The sequence below is a fragment of the Excalfactoria chinensis genome, chromosome 1 (assembly GCF_039878825.1).
Source record: "Excalfactoria chinensis isolate bCotChi1 chromosome 1, bCotChi1.hap2, whole genome shotgun sequence".
Lineage (NCBI taxonomy): Eukaryota > Metazoa > Chordata > Aves > Galliformes > Phasianidae > Excalfactoria > Excalfactoria chinensis.
The window spans coordinates 126,705,566-126,729,524 of record NC_092825.1 but is presented as its reverse complement, the minus strand read 5'-3'; the positions used below and the strand labels follow the sequence as shown (position 1 = coordinate 126,729,524).

Below are 23,959 nucleotides of genomic sequence, written 5' to 3'. Positions count from 1 at the left end.
GATGCTTGTGGATATACAAGAGCTTAGAATGACCACTAAATAATTATTTTCATTTATGTACCCTTCCAGGCATCTTCAGTGGTATTTAGGTGTCCTAAAAATGCCTTTTCCCCCAGTCTTACTTGGAACATCTCAGCTACTCTAAGGTTCAACTTGCTTAGACCTTTAAAGTTACCAATCTGGGCACCTGTGTCTTAACCACATCCTTATCACCTATGATTCGTTCTCCTGGATTTAATCCATAGTTTAGAAGAGAAGATGGCAATATTAGTTCCCAACTAGAATGCCCAACTGTTGTTATCTAAACCCGTGCCCAAATCCCTACAAAGATCATGTTCCTCTCTTTCCTGCACTGTTTTGCCAAAAAGCCAGCTTAATATAAACATATAAGAATTTGAGTCTAAGTACCGCTAAGTACCTTGATACAGTACTTAAAAGTGATATGAGAACGACTGCACTGGTCCCAAAGGAAAAATTGTGGTTTGGTTCATATAAGAGCTTTGTTATTTTCTCTGTAACAGTGCACAAAGGACCCTAGAGATGCAAACATTGCTCTTCTCTGCTCCTCATATATCTAATGGCCTAGCTGGTGCCATCATTTCTGTCTCTTCTTCTGACTCATACCCCTGTAGTTTTCTCACAGTGCCTCGAGGCTTTGGCATTGCAGCTCGACTGTGTGCTCTGGTGAAATGACGACGATTGATCGTATTTCCTCTTCGACCTGAGAAATGGGGTGAACGGTCGCACCTATCCAAGTGTGCCATTGGAACCAGCTCCTCCTGGTAGTGCTTTGCTTCTAGTGGGCGTAGTCGGGGCTGGGGTTTGAACTTTACTGGGATTCCAGACTCAGAACTACTTCTGGGGTGATCTGAAAGAAGATACAGAATTCTTATGATGAAGGGAAAAAAAAGAGAGAGAAACATCATGGTGTTGACAAAGGCGGTTAAATGGTATTCAGTATTGTACAACATTACGGTTTTAAATCTTGAAATGGAAAGATTTTGAGTAATTGCTACAGAATAAGAGAACAGTCAAGATCTAAAAATAACCCTAAATCTTTATTTTCATCCCAATGCTGACATTTAAAAGATCTTATTGATCTTACTGCTACTCTGAAACCCTACTGAGAAAACACATTCAGATATCTTTCCATATTCACTGAAGCAACTCGTACTTTCTCAGACAAGAGTATTCCTTCATGTATCTTTCAACTTTCTACTGATTTAATGAACATATCTAGTGCAGTGGTTGAAAAATGTTGCAAAAATCACAGCAGAAGTCAAACAGTGACTACAAAGACCCTAGCACCACTGAAAATCAAGATAACCAGTCACCTGTTATTAACAACTGGGAAGAAAACAGTTTCACTTGAAACTAGGAGTTTGACTTTATGGTGCTCTGATTACTTTGGGTGTGTCAGACCTACTCCTACCAGCTTGCCGTGCTGTAAGTACACAATAAAAATGTGACTGCAATAGGCCCCAACTGTCTCTTTTATCCTGAAGAGTTTACAAAATGTATTTTTTTTACCCTTTTTAAGACCTTGTGTAGTCTAACAACACACTAGCAAATTAGTTAATTTAAGAAACACTCCTAAAAATCTAGGAAGTTTTGGGAGATAAAGATATAGCTACATGAAGGATAAAACTGGACCATATCCTGTAAAGCTTGCAGGCATTAGATATAGTCACACAGTCAGAACCTACAAAACATATTACAATTTAACAACTATTAAGTTATTTACATTTAATACTGACTAGATTGTTGTCATAAAATAAGAGGACATGCACCTGCACTTAATTCCACTGAGTAAGAGCACAAATCTTTAACAGAAGAGCCTTCTTCTGTTAACCATGTGGGCATACCACAAACACCCATAAGAAATAAGACAGGATAGATATTTTCAGATTTGAAGGGTTTCTGTTTTGTTCTTTGAGGACATCAGTGGCATAAGCTATGATTGATATATACCGCCAAATAAATTATTTCTTTAATGAATGACAGGAAGAGCTGCTAGTCTAAGGATCTATATATTTGCAGTCAATTCAGTCCTCCCATTTACTAAAATTTTTGCTCGTGCTATGTATGAGTTAAACTAAGCTTGCTGGAAGGTGCTTACAGCAGAAAGACCTCTAGAATGTCCCGTTGTAGACATTTCAAGTTGTATGAATACTAAAGTCTCTTGCAAGCCAAGCAGTTCTATACTAGATCAGAGAATGATAGAATGCTAACTGAACATTCATTTCAAAGTAAATATGACTCTAAACTATTTGAACTATTTGATTTCTATACCTTTACTACTCCCCACCCTGTTTTCCCTTCCATCTGATAATTCTAAAAAAGCCCCCTTTAACTGCAAGAAAACCTTTATGCTCTAGTAGAAACAAGAAGTAATAAGACTATATTGAAATGAGTTCATTTTGAATTATTTGTTGGACAGAGACTATAGCATAATGTGTTCAGCCTTGAATTTCATACGTAACTGATTTTCATAAGAGCATTACAGAATACTTTGTGGAGTTTTATGAAGTCAGAAACCATATCAAGAAATCTAACCATTGAGATACATCACAAGACAGGTCTCAAATGCAGGCCTATCTACTACTAAAAACATATCTATGTTAAATGCTTCAGGATTTACTCATCACTCTACTAATATAATGTACCTATCTGTGCTAGCAAGACTTGGACCTTTGAAAGTCTGAAAGGCTTCTAGGTCTGAGACTCATGTATAGAATAATTGAGTCTTTTAGACTCAATTTAGGGCATCACCATGATGTCCTGACAAGCCAAACGGGAAAGAATTTGTTCTTCAAGAAAAATTAAAATTAAAATTAAACACCCGCCCTAGAATAACTTTGATCATTGCTTCTAAACAGATGGGTTTCTGTTCTGCTTCCACCACACATGTATGTGCCTAGCACCAGGGGGATGGTTTACCTACGGGAATATCTTCTGATTTAATTTATTTCAGAGCAAAACAGAAAGAAAAGGAAGAAAATAATTTTGCATCTGCATGGAATATCTTTGTCATCCAATTTTTGATATAAAGATGGTGATTAAAAATATGGTTTTAATAACTTCCAGTTAATTTGTCCAGAAACAAAGAGTCATTTTCAGAGGTAGTTGATTAAATTTCAGAATCACAATGAAAGCTCAGAAAGGAGTCAGAGACATTAGGAGATACTGATGACTATTCAAGTGTCCTAAATTCCATGTTTTCTCTGACACTACTGTTGTATTTCATTGGGCAATTCAATGTTGCTCCACCCCTGAGCACCTCAAAAAATAATATGACTAGCTGGTTAGTTTGTCCAATAATTACTACAGAAATGTTCACAGAGAGCAAGCTGGGAAAAAGGGAAGAAGATACCAGGTAATTGCTGGAACACCACAGGAGAGTATTTCAGGATCATACACTACTTAGAACAGGATGTTTAAGGAAGGAACCATAAGTGGGTGACAGAAGGGATCAGGGTGGTTTGAGGAGGAACAAGTGCAGAAAACAAATGGAGGAAAAATGGGATACAGAGGAGGCTGTTGCATGTAAACATAGGCTGATCAGTATGTGTGTGCAGCTATGCCATATGCCTGAATAAGATTGTCTGGCCAGTATTCTTGTTAAATTCTGTTTCTGTATGAAAGTCTGAGTAGAGCAGTCAGAAAAACTGGGGTTCATACATAATGTGTAGATGCATGTCAATGCAAAATTGCTAGATATCATCAAGGCAGTAAGATAAGAGGCTTGGGAAGTAAGTGTTGGAGCAACCATAGCAGACACTGAAGAGATCAGGACTGTGAGTTAGCTACTGGGTGGACCAGGAGGTCCAGATCAGTGATTAGAGAGAGCATGGAGTCTGGCTGGCTGCTGGTAGAGCCATAGCCTGGACAAGGTATCAGCAAGACTGGTTTGTACACATGTATCCCTGAATGCAAAGCAAGGGGATACTAGGGGAACCAGGAGCCAGCTAGGGGCAAGACTGAGTGTCCAGTTCCAGTTATAGAGGGATCTACTGTGCATGTCTGTGTTGGGGAGTTTGTGTGCACATGTGTGCACGTGTATGCAGTTTTCCACTACCAAGCTCTCATCATGTTCAAACAGTGAAGGAAATAGGAAGAGGCTGTTGGTGCTGTGTGATTGTGTGAGTGCTGTGCTACTTGGGGTGGCTGGCCGTGTGTGTGTGTATGCTGAATTATAGCATGTGGGTGTGCTACTGGGAACTCCTTCTCAGCCTCAGTGTCCTGGGACATAGAGATGTGGGTATGAAAGTGTGTCATCCTCAACCCTATGAGGCTAGTGACATAAGCATTTCCTAACAATTCTGCTTACAGTTTTGTCTATGGGGCCATAGGAAACAGTTTCCTTTCTTGGGCTTACACGGAAGTCATCATGCACATGTTAAACTGCAGGGATCAAAGAAGTATTTGTGCAAGAGGAAATTAGAGAAAAGTAGGCGGCGCTGGATCAAGACAGAAACTGCAACAGTCATAACCATATAAACAGTGGAGATAAAAAGATAGGAGAGAAGGGTGTAGCTTATTTAAAGAGACCAGTGACTTCCTTGCGAGTATTCACCATCAAACAACTGGCCACTTATCTCACTGCCAGATCAGAATACAGCATGAAACATTTCCATTACCTGTAAAAGTAACATGCCTGGCTTTCCGCCTAGTGGGCTGGCCACTATGGTCCTGTGGCAAGGAGAGGTAGCGCACACTTGTGGTATTAACCTGTGTACAGAGAAAAATGAGTTTAACTCAGCTTTACCTCCAGCGAAAGTCAGTGTTTAGCCAAAGGATAGGCACATGCTCTTCTGAGATTTACCTGTCCTATTTCAGGTAACAACTAAGAATTAAACAGGACTTTGTCCAGCAAGAACTTACTTTTCTTCTTTAACTAACTGTGATTATCTCAGCTGTAAATGTCTATACTATCCAGTGTCCACATTTGGTCAGAAAAATCTTACTTTTATTTTGTACATGTGAAAACAATGCAAGTTATATTACTTCTTACAGCCACAGTAGGTGATTTCTGACCAAGGTATAGAGACGTAGGGCATAAGAAATGCTGCTGTCCGCATGCTAAGCAAAGGCCTTTCTTCTAAGGTGCTGCATGACCACGTTGAAGAAAGTATCCATTTTAACTGTTGCAAGAAGCATATACAGTTGGGCATCTCCTTCCCTGTTTACAGAGAAGCAGAGGCATTTTTCTGTGTTTTGATTACAGGAATAGCAGTTTGCATAACAGGTACCGATCTTCCCCAAGGTAAACTATTCCCCTTCCTGCAACTCTGCCTCAGGCTGTGTTGCCGACGGATGAGGATTTCCTGGGCCTGTTTCTCACTGGTGTTGGAAGGCAGGTTGTGGCGGTTGTATGACAGTGCCTGTAACAGAAAGCACACTCTGTTAGTTCCCTTTGCAATTGTGATGTTAATAAGGCAAAGCTGCAAAGACCAATAGATAGCATGGCCAAGGGCACACTACCAACTTCTGTACCTTGTGCAAAAAAGCAGCCTCACACTAACCTTGCTCCTGCTCAGCAAGGCTGCATTTCAGGTTGGATATCAGGAAAATTTCCTTCTCAGAAAGAGCAGTGACACAAGCTTCCCAGGGAGCTGGTAGAGTCACTATCACTGGGAGTCTTTAGAAACATGTGGATGTAGCACTGTGGAACATAGTTAAGTGGGCATGGTGGGAGTAGATTGGTGGTTGGATGAGGTGATCTTAGTGGTTTGTTTTTTTTTCCAACCTTAATGATTCTGTGGTATCAATGCCCTTTTTGGTAGACTCACATCAGATCAAAGTGCACCATAAAACATATCTACCTGCACAAGCCTCTCAACACCTCTGTCCATGCCTCCTTTTCTCAGTCCTCTTCTGGTCATGGAATCAGGAGTTACAAATCGGAGGCAGATCCCAGGAGACAGAAAGTTCACTAACCCATCTCTGAACTTTGGTACTAATATTACCGAGCCAGAGCAAGTTGCAGATATGTTGAGAGGCAAAGATAATGCTAAGAGTGTATCTCCTGAAGGCAATGCACAGCTCAGTTTGCTTTCCGTATTTGGAACTTAATCCCTTAGTATTATACCTCAATATCACCCTAACACTGAACTTGTTTTCTATTTTTTTTTTTTTAGGATAAGCTTCTTAATTTATTGCTAACATCTTGGGAAACAGAGGAGAAGAGAATAATTCTCTGCCTTTAAAAAATAAAAATAAAAAAAGTTTGACAGAAGGAGTTCAAGTTAAGAGAAACTTAAGTGCAGAATCTAGTCTAAATCTCACTTGAGTGGTTGAGTGGTTCCTTCTAAAATTGGTCTGGTAGGGCAAAGTGTGCCCATGCCTTCAAAGTTTTATTAGAAGCAGTATTACTTTACTTCCAATCTTTCATTTCCAAAGCAGAGTTTTCAGTGCCACATAGGAAGTGACTGGCACTAATGGTCATTATTGTAATTGATTTTGAAGAGAGAGTTCATTTCTGCTATCTAAATGGAGGCAGCCATATATGCAAATTGTTACTGGCAAGATAAGAAATTAATATTATAAGGATAATTGACCATGGCAAATCAAACAAAATTGAGAATGAATATAATACTAATAGTGATATATTTAAATGAGTAGGGCCTAGCATTTTCTAGCTAATGTGTGTTATGTGAGTTAGCTTAGTTTATCTGCATAATTTCAAGGTTACTGTAATATATCCTCTCCAACTCATTGCTGTGTGAGATCACTCAGTTGTTCAGTTGTATATTCTGGGCTCAAGATTGAATTAAGTAGATAGGATGTCTTGAGCTGCATCAGAATCTGTACAAATTTCTGTGAAACAAATCCCCACTAAGGTATTATTCTTGGGGGGAACAACAAAAGCCTGTGAGACAAAGCTCCAGAGGATGTGGAATTTTTCTTTTTTCCTCCTTTGGAGAGGGGAAATTGTATCTCCCACGCAGAGGGAGGATGCAGCAGCCTGCCTCCCAAGTGACTTTGAGTTACGCGATGTTTACCACCTCCGCACTGCAGTTTCATGGCTGCTGGCGACCCGCCATCCTGTTGTCCTCAAAAAGGAGCAGGGTTCCTCAGCAGCTGCCAGCCCCACCTGCCACCATCCACTGTCCTGACATGCAAGGCACCTGCCCAACTTCCCAGACCTGGGCAGCATGCTGGGTCCCTGAGGGGCTGTGCTATGCCTTTCTGGTGTGACACATAAAACACACCTGTGCCTGTTGCTGCAAATACACAGGCTGAACTACAGGGTGAGGTAGGTGGCCCATGTGGCTGTAGGGGCTGGTGGACTTCAGCAGGAGCAGGCTACAGGCCATGGGTGCCTGTAAGGACAGGGTTGGAAGGTCAGCCTGAAAGGCTGTTTCTGAGCTGCAGGTAGAGTGAGGGAAGTCTGACCTCTACAGCTCACTCCTGGATGTTCTTGGATTTTCCCACTGCTGTCAGAGTGAAAAGCTGGTGGAAAACCCTGCTTTCCATTTTTCCACCCAGGCAGGACTCCTTGCCTTTCCCAACACATCCGTTGCTGGTACCACCACTACCAACACCCTTGCCACGAGGTGGGGAGGGCAAACAAAAGCCTTCAGTCAGTAAATACTGCATGAAAGCAGGTTGCTCACGCACCCTTTGTCTCACTTGGTACAGGTTATGGGTCAGGACATCCCTCATGGACTCCACCTCTGCAGGGGAGAGCCTGTGATCACGCCGCTTTCTACAGCGCCTGTAAATAAAAAAGTTTAAATTCAATATTAAGGTGATTAAATACTCTTTTCATCAAATGGAGCATGATCTGCTTTCAGCATTAAGGAAGAAGACTGTGAAGAGCCTTTCAGTGAGCAGTGTTGCCACAAAATCATTTGAAGATGAATGAATTACAACAGGCTTGACTCCCTTCTTGAGCTTTATCAATACACAAGGGTGGTCAGAGATGGCCCAAAACCCTGACAGCAGAAACTTTGCATATCTTGGATTGATCAAGCAACAGGAAGACACTCCAGTTTCCTCCTCTGTTTGAATCTGTTCTTCATTAATATCTCACAGTCTGGGCCTTGCTATCCTGCTGGCCTTAACTCCTCTTCAGCATATCCTTAAGAAATAAAGCACATCTCAACTAAAAAGTCCGAGAGATCTGCTCTGTGACTACGATAACATGTAGGGTTTCCTTGGTGTTGTGCCCATTCCTCTATTTAAAATGAAAAAACTATCTAAAAGATAGTAATCTTTGCACTTTTAGCAAACTGGGACAAGAAGTGCATAGTCATTTGTAACTGCCTGGCTTTTTCACTAGCAAAACAATAGATGAGGGCTCATGTGAAAGGTTAACTAGATTTGCTAAATCAGTCAATCTATGTGATAGATAGTGTTTGGTTCAATTCCCAAGAAAAGAAAGGAGAGAGAAGAAAGTCATTATCCAGGATGAATCAGTCAAGTTCATCTTTTTGTTTCTGTGTTTTTGTTTTGTTTTGTTTTGTTGTTTTTTTTTTCCGTTCTCCATTTTCCTTCTTTTTTCTTATTAAAACTTTTATCATTAGTCTTTGCTCTCAACTAAGTGATGAGATAAAGCTCTGCCTGCAAATTGTGCAAGTAAAGAATGAGTTATTATCAATGTACACTATTACCAGAGTTTTGTGTACCTGATTTTTACTCATTCTATAATAAATTTTAACAGCAAAGAAAGGTATATTGAAACTTAATTAAGAATATGCTGTAATTGTCTGAAAAAAATTATATATGTTTTAATTCTGCAATGACACCTAGTTTAACAATATTACCACATTTTGAACTATAATCTAAAAAGACAGAGGGAGAGAAAAGTACTCTTTTTCTGAATTTGACCATAAATCTTATCTCAGCTTCAAGAAATCCCTACAAACAAATGTATGATTGACACTGATCAATTCCCAGCACTAGCAACAACAAACCTAGATATTTACCAGCAGGGAAAACAGACCAACATCAACAACTAATTCCAACACCTAATTCCAATCCAGTTAGTGTTTTTGTTTTGATTGGTTGGTTGGTTGATTGCTTGGATAGGTTTTACTTGCTTCTGGCTCTCAAGGATAACACTGAGAAGATCCAGTTATGCTTCCAAATTCCCAGGCTTAGGTGAGCTTTTTCAATGCACCTTTCTCCCATATTGAGTCTGGTATATTCCAGGCTGTAGTACAGCCCATGTCTGCTACTTTACACTGCAAGGAAACCAGTCTCTCAACGGCCCCTATTTGTAGTCTCTTTGGACAAGACAGGGACTGAGAAGCTAGGGCACAACTGTGAAAGCAAACATTAGCACAGCCCCAGGGGACTAATGGCAATCAGCCTGTTAACTCATACGGCGCTCTAAAACACAGCCTTGGGTCGTTTTTTGTACATCAAATTGAATAATCATAGCTGATACAAACGATGTTGATGTCACACGGAATAACCTTTCTGATCCTCATTTCACTGGTTGCCTTCACTAGGCCTTTGCACCTCGAAGGTGAGAACAAACAGGAGGAAATAATGAGCAGAACTCCAGCAGAAGACATCAGATTACCTCTTTACATTTCTAGTTGCATACCTGCCCACGTGCCAGTACAGAAAAAGTGACCAGTCCTACGTCATTTGAAGGCTTATAGCCTGTCCCTTGAAGTGAGTTAAATAAGTAAAATGTCAGAGGTGAAACATCTCTTTAATGGGTATTTACAAGAAGTATTTCCCCAAAATGCAACCATACAAAAACAGTTTTAATTGTATTTGCTTGGCTATGTTTTTCTCTTTAAAATCCTTACTTCTAAGACTGACATTCTCCAAGCCATTACAACATAATGTTCTATTTTCATTTCTCCAGTTCACACTGAAAATGCTTAGTGCATACAGAATGCTAACTCTACCTACAGGACCCCCATCCACATGAATTCAATATCTGAGCACAGAGCTAATCCACAGCATTGGACAGCCACCTTGATTGTTATAGAGTATTTCCAATTGTGTCTCTAACATGATGAAAGTGACCAGAAGTACTGATCATTTTTCTCACTACCGTCAGCTTTATATGTTATAGAGTGCAATTTGGATTCAAATTGCTACTGGCTCATGGACAGATTTTTGTATCCCAACTAAGGACAGACACAGTATTTAATCAAACAATTTACACACGCTTTCATTCAGAAACATTTCAGTCTTAGGCAAGTTTACTTAATTACTCAGGAGAATGGAGGTATAAGAACTGCTGCATTGGCTCAGACCATAGATCCAATTAGCTCAGTATCCTGTCTTCTCTAGGGCTCAACACCAGACACCTTGTGAAGAACAGAGTTGGGAAAACTTGTATTTTCCTGAAACACTCTCATAGCACCCAACGACCAGAAAGTTTCCAAGTTACAGGAAACCTGCACCTTTTTAAAAGGTAACATTTTATTTTTAAAAAGGCTATCTCAGTAGGAAAAACTGTATATCATGAATTGACGCACAGTAAAATTCAATTGCAGCTAAAATCTTAGTAAATCTTAGTCTATCATATCAGCTGTTTATTGTAGAATATTTTTCAATCTAGATGCCTATCCCAGGAGAGAATTTCTGAATTAATCTGAAGCAATTTGTCTTATTTTCTCTTTCTGTCAAGAAAAGAGAGGAAAATGGTTTGTTTGCCATAGACAGCCTACCAACCTTGCACATTTACTCTAGACTCAGAGCAGTTAAGGGAATACAGCAGACAGAAAGGAGCCTGACAGACACACAATCTCTTTTAATATGATACATTTGGCAAAGAATGACTTAGAAAGAAAAGGGCTAGGTCTTACACTGCAGGCTGACTTCGGTTTCAAGAAAGTAGATGAACCTTGGCACGATTATGTCAGTTTCAAGAGAGATTTTAGTTTGAACTCCAGTTGTTACTTGAACTTTTTGAGGGTGATGTGAGAAGAGCATAAAGTAAAGTAGATACACTGGGCCATGCCAGAGGCTGCTGCAAAGTTAGAGGACATATGCCTTGGGAGAACTAGCATTCATGTAGTAAATTTCTTATTTTCCCCATTGAAAATCCAGAGTAAGATTCAGAAAGTGTTCTCTGTATCCTCTCCCGCCTTTTTTTTTTTTTCCATTTTCTTGTCTTTGCTGCAACCATGTTCTGGCTAAAGCTGGGTACAGAAGTACCAAAATATAAGAAAATCTGATAGATTGAAATCTGAAGTTAAAAAGACCCTGCAAATGCTAGAAGGAAATTTGTTCTCTTCTGCTTGAGATACTGGAATCAAGACCTTTCCTCTATAATTCACTTCTCTCAGCAGCTGGCAGTGATGAGCAAAACCCTTCCACACCTGACTCATGATGTTTCTTCCAAATTACCCATCGCTAAAAACAAGTGTACGAAAAAAAATAAAATAATAATAATAATAATAATAATAATAATAATAATAATAATAATAATAATAAAGGTCATTATTATTAATTTTCACTCTATGAACAAAGAATCAATGTGCAAATGAGTGCCAAAGTTCTGGCCCAAAACTCCTCACTACTGTCTTTATCTTACTTCTCTGTTAAAGTCATATTATTGCTTGGGTGGTTCCTCATTTTTCTCTCCTTCCCTCCTGCCCTTACTCTGTAAAGGATGAAGAATCCGATACTCACTGTAAAGAAGCTGTGGATGATTCTGAAATTTTCATGGCATTTTCAGCCATCTCGATGGCCAGTTTTATCTCCATCTTTTTATACAATGTGACAATACTGGATTTGGGTTGGTGTTCCCGAATTAAGATTTTCTTCAAATACTTATTATCAAACTTCTTAAATCTGTAAAAGAGATGCTAAAATAAAATGTAGGAAAATGATTTTGTTGTTGTTGTTGTTATTTCTGTGGAAATAAGCTGATGTTCATTCAAATGTGCACATACACAAATCAGCAGTAGAAACTGAATCCAAATTGGAGGCACCTGTGGACTCCTGAAAGACAAGTGAACAGAGACCTTTAGGGGGATGTTTGATGTGGTTTGCTGGTCCACAGAGATTGTGAAACCCGCTGGACAAATGGAAGAATAAAGCTGCAATCAAAGCAAAAAAAAAAAAAGGGGGGGGTGAGGGGCGGGAAGGGGAAAGGGGGCATGTGGTTGCATATAACCCTGCCACATTTGTGAGAAAAGAATGTGGCCAGTTTCCATGCTTTCATATAAACGTTGTACTCTAATAGTGTATAGCAGCAGCAGCTGGTCTTACAGTAATCCTGGCCTATTCAGCCAGCCACCAATAATGCTCCAAATGCCCCTGTAGTTACAGTATTTTGGGCCCATTATGTTGCTGACAATTTTGAAACCTGACAATTAGAGTGGAGAAAATATATTTCTTTGTATTTTGAAGGTCAGAGGAACTGAATGGACCACAAAGTGTTATGTGCACTCATGCTGCGGACTGTAAAATATCTCTAATGTATGGCAGAATTTAAATGTGAATGCATGTCTGTGGTTTGAAACAGGTATGTCCTTTCAGGCAGATGCTTATCAGCACAGTAGCGGATTCTCTTACAGCTCTCTCTCAAAGGAACAGATTACCACAGCAAAGTAAAGCATTCAACAATGCTAAGAAAAAGCAATAGAGTTTGCACGCTTTCTTTTCTTAAAATCTGGTCTTTATACTTTAATAGAAAAGAGAGGTATATAAAGGTTTCCACTGGAAATGGAGCTCTTTATGTTTTTGTGTGTACCAGATTGCTACTTGGAGTGTCATCTCTTAGGTAATTAATTCTGATATGCATATGCTAGGCATCTTTAAAGCTATAGATAGAAATATAGTGAATGCAAGTATCTTACATTAAATGTCTTCACATGCAATGTGCCATTTGAATCTGCTTCGAAACTGAAACATTACATTTATGAAAAAAAAAAAAAGACAAAATTATCATAGTTGTATAGATGTGGATTCTAGAGGAAATAATATTTTTTTTCTCACTGAAATGTGGAAATGCAGTTATTTCAATGGAATTACTGTTTCAAGAGTGATTTGTTCAGCCTGTTGGCTGCACAGGCATTGATGTGGCCTAGCCTAAGGCTATCTCTACTTTGAGAACCAAAAAGACATTTTAGCATCCAGATCCAGGTATGTGCCCTATCTGCTTCCTCATACCCTGATGAGACAAGAACTGTATGTAAACCAGCCTTCTCCTTCACACTCCCATAGGGAAAGATACAATTATAATGGGAGCTGCCACTTGTCCCAGCAGACACCAACTTGGATTACCAGATTCCAGTACTGAAAGGTAAGCCAAAGGACTCAGGCACAGAAATCTAAGCACAGCCTAAAAGATAACATTTAGCCCATGCCTTCTGAGAAAAAGGAAGATGAGTATGTCTCTACACCTCTACTCACATGCTGAGGTGTTGGCCAGCACGACCACTACACTCACTTGGGAAGAAGGCAGCTCAGAATGTTGGGCTGGTCTCTTCTGAGCAGTGCCTGGAAGCACAGAGCTTCAAAAAATCACCTTATATTGCTCATAGAAGACCTAACACAGGTTCTGTGGTTTCTGAGTAAAGAATAGCTTGAAACAATCTACTTGTGCTAATAGATACTTATATTCCACTATTTCCCTCAGTGTTGTGTATGTTATATGTTATGTGTGTAAACATGACTGAGTACAAAGACCTGTAAGACCAAATGGGTACTTATTATTGAATCTGTACTCACCTACAAGGGATAATATTTGCCAAAGGGGCTTAAAGAGAGAGGCAGTGAAACACCACTCCCTATTCTAAATCCAGTCTAAATCCTAAAGAAGCACTGCCGCCACATACACAGGCTGATGCCTTCAGCATAAGTTTATCTACTGTTTTTCTTTAAGAAGGGTGTGGTTTCTCCCTGTTTGTGCAGAAGCAATTTAGCAGACAGCATATAGGCACTGCATTCCCAAGAGACAGTGGTTACTCAGGAGCTCACCTTTAAAAAGAGATATTGCATGTCTCAAATATTTTCATGCTATTTTAGCCTCATGGGCAATAATATGGATTTCCTATTCTATTTACTGTTTTTATTTTACATCACAGATGATAAGCTATTTTACTGTAACAGTCTAAGACATGCTTACTTATCTCTCAGCTGGTAATGACTCCAATGTCCACATATGTCTTCAATACCAGCCTTCAAGTGATCCATCAACTAGAGAAAAAATAATAATAATAAAATAAAAAAGTGGCCATTATGAGAAAATAATGACACCACAAATATGCAACTGTTGACAAGATTTTGAGATTTTTAAATGGGGGGGCGAGGGGGAATGAGTTAATTCTGAAAACATCTAAAAATCAAGGCCAATATCCCATTGTGCCACTGTGACAGGTGCTGTGCTTGGTTGCTGAGTCAATATTTTGATTGAAATGGCAATTTTGTAAGTATACCATCATCTCACCATAACCTAGCAAAACACAGACCCATGTAAAGGACTGTTCCCGGTAGAAAGCAATATTGAGCATCCAAGCAGCATTCTCTTTTTTGTCTACTATGACCAAAGCCTAAATTATTAGGTTTGTCACTCAAGTCTCTCAGCATATGTGACATCCTTCCACATGCAGGGGGAAAGATACTCCACACCATAATTTTTACCCTGCGACTGCAAATCCTCTGATGATTTTGCATTTTGTCACGAGAACGGCATCACTACAGTCAGAATTTTCAACAATCTTATCTTTTGTGTTTCCAGAATTACAGAAATAGACAGAAAATGACCAATTCTTGCATACAAATAGCCAAACATTTTGCTTTTAAACATTAGTTTTGTTAAATGTTAAGTGTAAAGGCTGAAGTAGCAAGAATTAAGTTCATCTCCAGCTCAAGTCAGTTGAGATTTTGATTTTGCCTGCGTCTTTCAATGCATTAAGGCACAAATTTGTTAATTTTTTTATATACTCCCTACTGTGAAAAGGAAAACATGTACTTATATTTTGTTTAGTGCTAGTGTCAGTTTGAGTAGCTTTTTGTTATTTTGTATATTGGTAAACTGAGAGTTAAAGCAAATGTTTGAAAGGGAAAATGACTGTTATTCATAATAACTCGGTGAAATTTGCAGACCAATGGTTCAACACATTTCAGTTCAGTAAAACTTTATTAAAGACGTTTAAGGTGTCAACGTGTTTATAATCAATCAATAGATGACAACAAAGATATGTGATAAATCTCACTGAAAAGGGTAAGGGCATTTTATAAACTCTACTTTCATTTTGTCTTTCCTACTACAGTTGCAATTATCCAGGTGTGAGAGACCTGTTATGCTGTGACTGTTATGGTACAAACCTGGCAGTTACTATGGGTTCAAATGAACAATTATATTTTAGATATTATGCCTAGGATTTCCTCCAAATGTTCCAAAATTCATCCAATATTAAAACACCCCTTTTTCTTCTTCTTTTTAGGGTACCAGCTATTGATATCAAAAACTTACTCGCATGTGAATTTCTTCATTGATGGACTCCTTTTTGTTGGTCTTTTTAACATCCAAATATCTAACCAATGGTCCGATTGTGATTCCCTGCATTTGGGTAAAATGAGTTGAAATGTTAATGTTAAAATGTTAATAAACTTAAAAAAAAGAGAGAAAGAGAGAGAGAGAGAGAGAGAGAGAGAGAAAACAAGCATATGGATTTCATTTTAATCAGTCAGAAAATTTGTCTCTTAGAGTCATTAGGGGTTAAGCCAGGAGAGGATTAAAACTTATAAACTTTATATATGCATATATGGCTATTTTTTAAAATCAAGTTCATATTTATCAAGGCATTTTAACTACGTAAGGTTCTTAAATATTTGACCCTTTGTCAATTTTCACAAAAAAACATTTCACATGAACAAAAACCTTGTAAGGCCCCTACAATCCTGAAACTTTTTACTTCAGTATTTTCAAAACTATATATATTTTTTAATGCTGAAACCATTTTCTGCTGCTCCCAGTTCCCTATTGCACTACTAGAGAATCTGGCATTTCAAAAAGGGGATACAGAAGCAAAACTGGTTTACTGAAACATTCTGATGGGATCTAATTGCCTAACCACAAGTATGCAGAGTCTCATGAACACCCTAATCTATCTGATATCTTTGTAGGGGGAAATAAAGAGCATGAGACATCCAGAAGTTCCAGTTTCTTCTTGCTGGGCACTGTAAACCAAGTGGAATAACCTAGTCAACTCGGTTGTGTGAAAGAAAATTATTAAGAATTATAGTTACCTGGATGAACACAGTAAAATATATAACTACAAGTGTAGCAGTAATGAACAATTTTTTTCTTGGGAAGAGTTTCACTGGAAGCAAGAACGCAAGAGAAAAGCTGCTGGCTCCTCGAAGACCACTGTAGGAAATAATGAGTTGGTCTTTGAAGGTGAAGGGATATGTTCGCAACTTGTTACTAACATAGAAGAGGGCAAATACACCTAAAAAAGCCAAAAAACAAACAAAAAGCATTATTCTTAGGTAAGCAGGAAAAGACAATATTTAAAGCAAAACAGCATCTTGCTCCAGGCAGCCATTGACAGATATTTCTTTTGATTTTTGGTTTTTGTAAGTTCTCTTTGACCAACTGCTGAATCTGCCTTATGTGAAAAAACTAATTTAGAAAAGGAGTATATTTGCTACCTGCTTCAAGTTTTAAATATATGTATGGGTTTTGACGTGAGATTAGAGGAAAAGATTTATGATGCATAGTTCTCTGAAATGTTCTGAAATAGAGGTAAACCACTAGAAAACATTTTTTCCTGTGCTTTCCTTTGCAATGTTTCCTGCTTTCTGCACATGATCTGCCCAAACTGTTTAAACAGTTATTTATTAACGTGTTCTGTGGACAGGTTTACTGAAAGGCAGAAAGTAATATCATTTTAATTTTGAATCCTCCAGTTTACTGCCTCTGTAATTCCATTTATTTCTTAGCTTTCATTTCCCTGCTAATAGAAAGTTAAACTTAATCAGACAGTCTGTGGCTGTGTAAGAACTGCAGTTTTTTCTTTATAGAGTACATTTAGTCAATTGCTTGAATTTCTCTTAATCTTCTTTATCATAAGGCACATGTATCTTACAATTCTGTGTAAACTGTTACACTGCAGAAATAAATGCTGGGCAGATAAACACTATGCTAGACATCAACTACTCAGACTGAAACTGTGTTAGGAGATGTCACCTTTGGACCAATTCTTTTTACTTTATTCAAGGTACAGAGAAAATGATGCAATCATTTAGCAGGCAAGTTCAAGATAAATGTTTTGGACTTTCTCAGGAAAACTTTAGCACTCACATAGGTGTCTGAGAGATAAACAAACGTGGCAGAAAAGTGACTTTTGTGTTACAAAAGCAACTTTTCTGTCTTTATCTGAAGGCTATTCCTAGACTGACTCCAAAATTAAGCCTTTAAAAACTTACAGACTATGCTTTGTCCAAAATTAACAAGAAAATACTTAATAGTTACTGCCTTCTTGCTGTTAACCCACAAGAGTCATATTACCTCTGTTGCTGAATACTTATGTCATCACTATATAACAGAGCAGTTCTCATGCATATTTTTGAATCTCCATAGGTCTTTCTTTTTTTTTCCTCTAGTTAAATGCCTTCCTCCAGGTCTTGAATTTCAAAGATCTTGAATTCTATCAACTTCGAGGGTCACACCAATATTTTTTCCTGCTTTGCTATTCTGTTTGACTTAGGAATGAACCACTTCAGAGTTATACAGAATGTCTTCTGAACATCAGTTCCACAATGCCAACATTTAGTTGGTCCCAGACTCAATGTAATGTAGGCTGGAAAGGAACTTTGAAAGTCATCTAGTTCAAACTCCTGCTCAAAGCAGATCTAATCAGATCAAGCTGTTCAGAGTTCCAGTCAAGTCTTGAATGCACTCAAGAACTGAGAGCTGTGCTGCATTTATAACAGAGCACTCTTACTTTAAGAAATTAGTTCCTACTCTCTTTAGAGTTTTCTGTGTTCCAGCTCTTGTCTGCGGCCTCTTATCCTATTGGGGTGCACCTCTATGAAGTCTGTCTTCATTGTCTCTCTATCCTCTGACCAAATACTTGTAGATATCAATAGGGTCTATCCCAAGCTACCTCTTTTTCAGGCTGAGCAGAACCAACTCTCTCAGATTCGTCTTGTATGTTCATTGCTCATGACTTTGGCAACCTCCACTGCACTTGCTCCATGACCTCTTTACCAGGAAGTCCAAAACTGAGCACAGCCCTCCAGACACAGCAGATACTCTTAAATTGCTGAATAGAGACCTAGAAAATCTTCCTTGAACCTACTGGCTACACACTTTCTAGTAAAGTGCAGGATGCAGTTGTCCCTCTTTAACAAAAAGGCACACTTCTAGATTTTGTTCAGCCTCCCATCTACCTAGTGAGGTCCTTCTCTGCAAAGCTGTTTCCAGTCAGCGTTAGTACATAGATAGAGGGACTGCAACCAAGATGCCAACCCCTACATTTGCTTTTTCTGAGCTTTGTGAACTCTCTTTCAGCCCCTTTTCCCAGTCTGTTCTGTTCTCACTGAATACTAGCCTTGCCATCCATTATATTTACTTCTCCCCTCAGCTTGATGTCAGCTGCAAAATTGCTGAGTGTGCTGAGAGGGGCAGAATCATCTTACTTGACCTACTTTGTCCATCTCCTTTTCTAGGTCAGAAGATCTGCAGTAGACAGCTGTTAAAACTTCAGTTGTACTGATCTTCTGAACTGCTGGTCCTCCAATCATTATGCACATACACGCTGTTGGCTCCTCACCTTTGCTAAGGGAATACTCCATACATTCAACCTGTACTTATATAAAGAGCACAGTTGATCCTCCTTGTCTTTCTATTCTGTCTTTCTCAACTTTTCAGTTTCTGCTGGCCCATCCTGGTCATCAGGAGAAGATGAGAAATGCTGTCCCACAGCTACTGTGACATCCTCTAGGAAATCCTCTGACCATGCTCAAGGAATCAGGCACATAGATGAGGAAGTAGGAGATGTCTGTAGGAACTCGAAAAGACTATGTGTAGAAATTGAATAATCTCATAGGCACTATTTTCTAGCGGTTTAAAACCTCAGTGTCCAAACTGACTTGTGAGGATCATTATTATACAGTGGATCACAAGGTTGTGCAGTGGTATTGGTTTGAGGAAGTGTGGCTGGAAATCAGCCTGGCAGAAAAGGACCTGGGGGTGATGGTTGGTAGCTGGCTGAACGCAAGCCAGCTGTGTGCTCAGGTGGCCTCTTATCTAGCGTAAGAAAGAAATTAGAGATAGTCCAGTCATTTATCAGTGCTTGCTTTCAACTTTTGTCTTTTTAAATTCCTCAGGCATTCTTGGCTCTGGTCCTTTAGTGTTATGGACGCAGGACCAGAATTATGCTGATGTACATTGTATTAATTCTGTATTAGTAAGTTGATTACAGAATGTGGTGAAAATATTATGAAGCCCACTTACCCATGAGAATATAGTTAACTAAGCTGTCTGCTTCTATATAGATGGAATCATGGCAATGTTTCAGTTTTGCTTAACATTTTCTGCTCTTACCTAACCATATAGTTTGTGCTTGAAAACTGTCAGTAGAATCTGTTTGATGTTTTTCCTTCTTTTTCTGCATGTGTGGATTTGTGAAAGGAAGTTGTCTGTAATGCATGCCTAGTGAATTCATTATTAAACTGGTTATACCAGTCTGCACGGGTTTTTCTAACATACCTTTGAACCAAAAGTTTTCTCTCAGAGATGCAGACCAGATTGTCTGCAAAAGCTGACTTACTCAGTGTCCGCCAAATGAGGCAGAAAAGCAGAGTGAAGCAAATGAAGGCCCAGTTCCACTCATGATTTTTCCCCACTGTAGAAACTCCCATGAAAACGAAGATCAAGGTCTCGCTGACACTGCTCAACATCTTCATGAAGTATTTTATTGTTGTGTAGGAATTCTGGGAAACATTCTCTTCCACATATTTTTTCATAGTCACTGCACATGCTGTCATCCTGTGGGAGGTAGAACATCAGAGATCAGCCACAGACTGATTTTGTTGTTGTTTGTTTGTTTGTTTTTAATAACTGAGACTTCATTTATACTCTTCAGCATCAAACTTTAACCTTCCTAGTATAATGTAGCATACTTACTTACTTCTTCACTAAAGCTAGCTATTTCAGTTAAGTAGAATAACTTAATTCAGCTTTATGAATCCATTTTGTATACAGGAAAAAAGGAAGCAAATCAGTCAGTCTCCCTTGAGGGGAAATGAGGATATCACATTCCCGTTCAAAGTCCTTTTTATTCTGAATGCGTAACACACAACCACCAAGCATCAAATATTTGAGTCTCAAACAAAGGGCAGTCAATTTTGTACCAGGCTGTGGATGTATTAATTAGAGGGACATAACCTGCTTCGGGGTGATCTTTGCCTTGAGGTGCTGGTGGGAGAACATGGTTGTACTTCTACGCAGGGATCAAAGACTCCAGTGGGTCCTTGCCAGCTGCTTGGCAGATCAGCAGGACCAGGACAAGCTTCAGAAATTCTCCTCCCATAAAAGTCCACTGCTGCACAGCAGGGGAAAATTTAATTACCCTTCAGATATGTCCTTCACTCTTTCTAGTTAACCAGGGTGTGGGTAATGCTCTTAAGGAAGGAAAGGAATTTTTTTCCACTACTTTAGTCCTTGTTAATCAAGCTAGAGCCAGCTTCAGAGGAATTAGCCATGACCCAACACAGATATATTGTCATATTCATTTTGAGCAGTAGTCTTCAAGCAGGACTATTGAACACTTTACTCCTATCCACTGAACAGTTTATCTATCTCCTTCATGTTTCACAGCTGTAGATAATTAGATAGATTCAGTGCTAGGCTAATAATATATTTCATCATCTACTGAGTTTCTGTTGATGTTACTAAGAATTTGTATGCTTGTGATAATATTTTTCCAGACTTGTAAATTCGGAGAACATTGACTGCTCATTAAATAAGCCTTCATCCAGTTTCTGTTCTTTTAATTTTTGTTGAAGAAATCTCAAGGGTATTCTGGTAGAACTGAACAGGTCCAAGGACATTCTAAGACAATGCCATTAGGCATTAAATTTTAATACTGTTGACTTTCAGAGACACATGCATAATCGACTTTTGTGATACAAGTAAAAAATGAATGAATTTCTCAATAATTTAGGAGGGTGACAATAAGTTCCCATCTCTAAAACAAGCAGTAATTTCCTTAATGAAGCAGTAAGAATAATAAATCCCAATTATATTAACTTTTTTTTATTACTAATAATTTCAGTGTCTTAATGAAAATAAGAAATAGGAGAATATAGAGCAGTGTAGAGTAGTGCAATGAATAGGCAAGGAAACAGTATTCTGGGCAGTGCAGACAGGAAAGAGCCCACGTTGGTATTAATGCTCACTACGGGTAGGTCTAATCCCTCTCATCTGAAGTCACCAGATACTTAAGAGCAAAGATGTTGGAGACACAAAACAGAGCCCAAGACTTAATTCCTTTGCCTAATAACTCAGAGAAACTCATTTGCTATCTAAAAACTTGTTTAATATGGACAATATTCTAATCTGGTTTCCCAGAGTTAGAACAAAGCCAGTCATTCTCTGAAGCTAACCAAACCTGAGTTTGACAGGTAGAAATGAATAGATGTAACTGTCTCAACATCCACTTACTTTTATTTATTGTCTTTGTCAACTGGTTTATTCCCAACAAAGGGAGCATCTTTCTGGAGATACCTCTCCTCCAGAAGCACCAAAATCCACAGACTCTACTGGCACATGAGCTCAAAGCCACCCACTAGCCAATCACTGAGCTCCATAGCATCTCACAGCACTAGCTACAGGTTTTGCCACCTTGCCAAGTGACCTTTTCTTTACTTGTCCCTCTTCTGAAGAGTTGTTAGGTTCAGAATCTTTCAAACCTCTATATCAGAAGTTTTACCCTAACGTCTCTCACTTTTCCCTCTATTCCTTACTCTTCTTCCAGTAGTGCTACTCAAACCTAGTGTAATTCCAATAAATCACAACAGAAGTGATTTTCACAACTGTACACAAGAGCCGTAACCCTGGCCTTCCTAAGTTTTAAATTTCCACATTTACTTCTCATCTCTCTTGTTATCCAGTGTTGAATGCTTAGCAGTAAAGGCACATACACAAGTCTATTACCAAACCATTCTCTCACTAAACTGATTCTACCAGAGGTAGACTGTTTCCTCATGCTATGTGTAACAGAAAACTGTCAAATGGTGGCAACACCAGATATTATACTCAGTTTGCAAGGCTTTTTATTCCAGTGGGAGAAAATAATAATAATAACAAATGTCAGCACAGATATCTACTCCCCAGTAGTACATCTCTGCTTAAACTGAGTGTAGGCTTGCTTCTCCTAATTATCACTGTACTTATAGACCGCTTAGCAGCTGTTTACTGACAATTTGTAGGCCACAGGCTGAAAATACTGATATTGCTATCACCTCAATCTCAAGTAAACCATCTCCTTGAAACATTGCCCCTTTCCCCGAGAGAGTACCTGAAAAGGCATAGGGGATACTCACGCCAAGATGCCTGAGATGTAAAGGATTTCAGCACACAAGTATGACAGGTAACTGAACATGAAGACCAACAGGGGTTCAATAGCAGAGATGTTGTGGGTGAATCGAGTCATGAGGGCTGAAACAAATCCAAAGACAATGCCGAACAGCATGCCACCCAGCCCCACAACGAAGAAGCGAGCAAAGCCAGCAAGGATATCAATGGATTCAATCTCTTCATACTTGTGCATCTGGGTGAAGGCAATGAAGATGTTGTATAACACCTGTGTGCAAAATGAGGAGATAGCAGTCAGGCATCTTTTTGAAGCTTGTAGACTTACTCATTTGATACATGAATATATGTACATATGTGTGCCAGATACTGCTTTAGGCAGATCACCACAGCAATATTTGAAATCTCAGATGGCTCATAACAGATCCCAAATTAAGTGTTTTCCAAGTGTTCTGAAAATGGCATAATAATAATAATAGTAATAATAATAAAGTGGAGAGTAGGTCAATGGTTATATAAAAAAAGTAAAACTCAGGGATCAAATGTAATTAATGTAGCTGAAAAATACTCCTGCTATTTTGGCTTTTGTAGCAGGTGTTCAAAGCCCAGCTGGGTACCTTAACAAGCCCACATGCACTCTCAGATTCTCTTTCTGACTCATGGTGGGGCAGGGCAGAAACTGCAAAATGTACTTACATAAATCCTGTTCAGCTGGTCTGTATGATCTGTAAATTGAACACAGTTCATTGGGTGGACTCTGAAATATCAAATGTCCTTCAGTAGTGCTTGATGCATAAAAATAATTTAACATCACATCTCCAATGGGAAAGGACACAGGAGGAAGGGGAAGGGGAAGCGGAAGGAATGGAAATGGCAACCTCAGATTCAGATTGCCTCTAGCTAGACAGGTACAATTATTACAGTTCTGATATTGGTGTTAAAGTAGAACACTTAGTTAATCAAAGTTTTAATGAATTGCCTTCTTAAAACAATAATTATAGCCCACGCTGTTTGACCATGAATTATCCAGAGTAAATGGCTGTCACAAGTACACCTACACAAAGAAATATCCAAAAGACACTTTCCCAGCCTGACTGAAACAGGCACTGGTCAGACCCCAAACCTCTTAACATTTAATATTCTTTTTCAGAGCTACACTCAGTTGTCCCACCCACACCGATCCCTACCTACACATTTTGTGTTCAGGTAGCTTTGGTCTGGGGAGAGGAAGTTCACAGTCTCTCTCCGGTCTTTTGTATTTAATGCCACTTAACCTCCTTCACAACCTCAAAGTAGGAAGTAAAAGATAATTCCATTTACGTAGTTTAGATCAGATAAGTTTACCATGCTCATATTATTAATAATTCTCTCCTACAAGAATTCATGGTGAAAAATCTCAATTATCTGCTTTCATCCATCTTTTAAAAACTAATTGAAAGAATGGGGTGGTAATAAAAAGTTCTTAGAAGCTGCTGACAGTTGGCT

The 23,959-nt window shown here is 38.9% G+C and overlaps 1 protein-coding gene across 1 annotated transcript in view; it reads right to left on the bottom strand.

Annotated features, from left to right (window-relative positions):
• Positions 1–566: 566 nt before the first annotated feature.
• SLC9A4 (solute carrier family 9 member A4) overlaps positions 567–23,959 on the bottom strand; it is a 31,069-nt gene continuing 7,676 nt past the window's right edge. The window contains exons 3-12 of the mRNA XM_072345717.1: positions 22,486–22,745; positions 19,710–19,927; positions 16,180–16,382; positions 15,404–15,490; positions 14,054–14,124; positions 11,611–11,772; positions 7,624–7,720; positions 5,253–5,384; positions 4,641–4,731; positions 567–868 (exon numbers count right to left, since the gene is read on the bottom strand). Of these exons, the coding sequence (XP_072201818.1) occupies positions 567–868; positions 4,641–4,731; positions 5,253–5,384; positions 7,624–7,720; positions 11,611–11,772; positions 14,054–14,124; positions 15,404–15,490; positions 16,180–16,382; positions 19,710–19,927; positions 22,486–22,745 (1,623 nt within the window). The remainder of the gene's footprint in view (positions 869–4,640; positions 4,732–5,252; positions 5,385–7,623; positions 7,721–11,610; positions 11,773–14,053; positions 14,125–15,403; positions 15,491–16,179; positions 16,383–19,709; positions 19,928–22,485; positions 22,746–23,959) is intronic.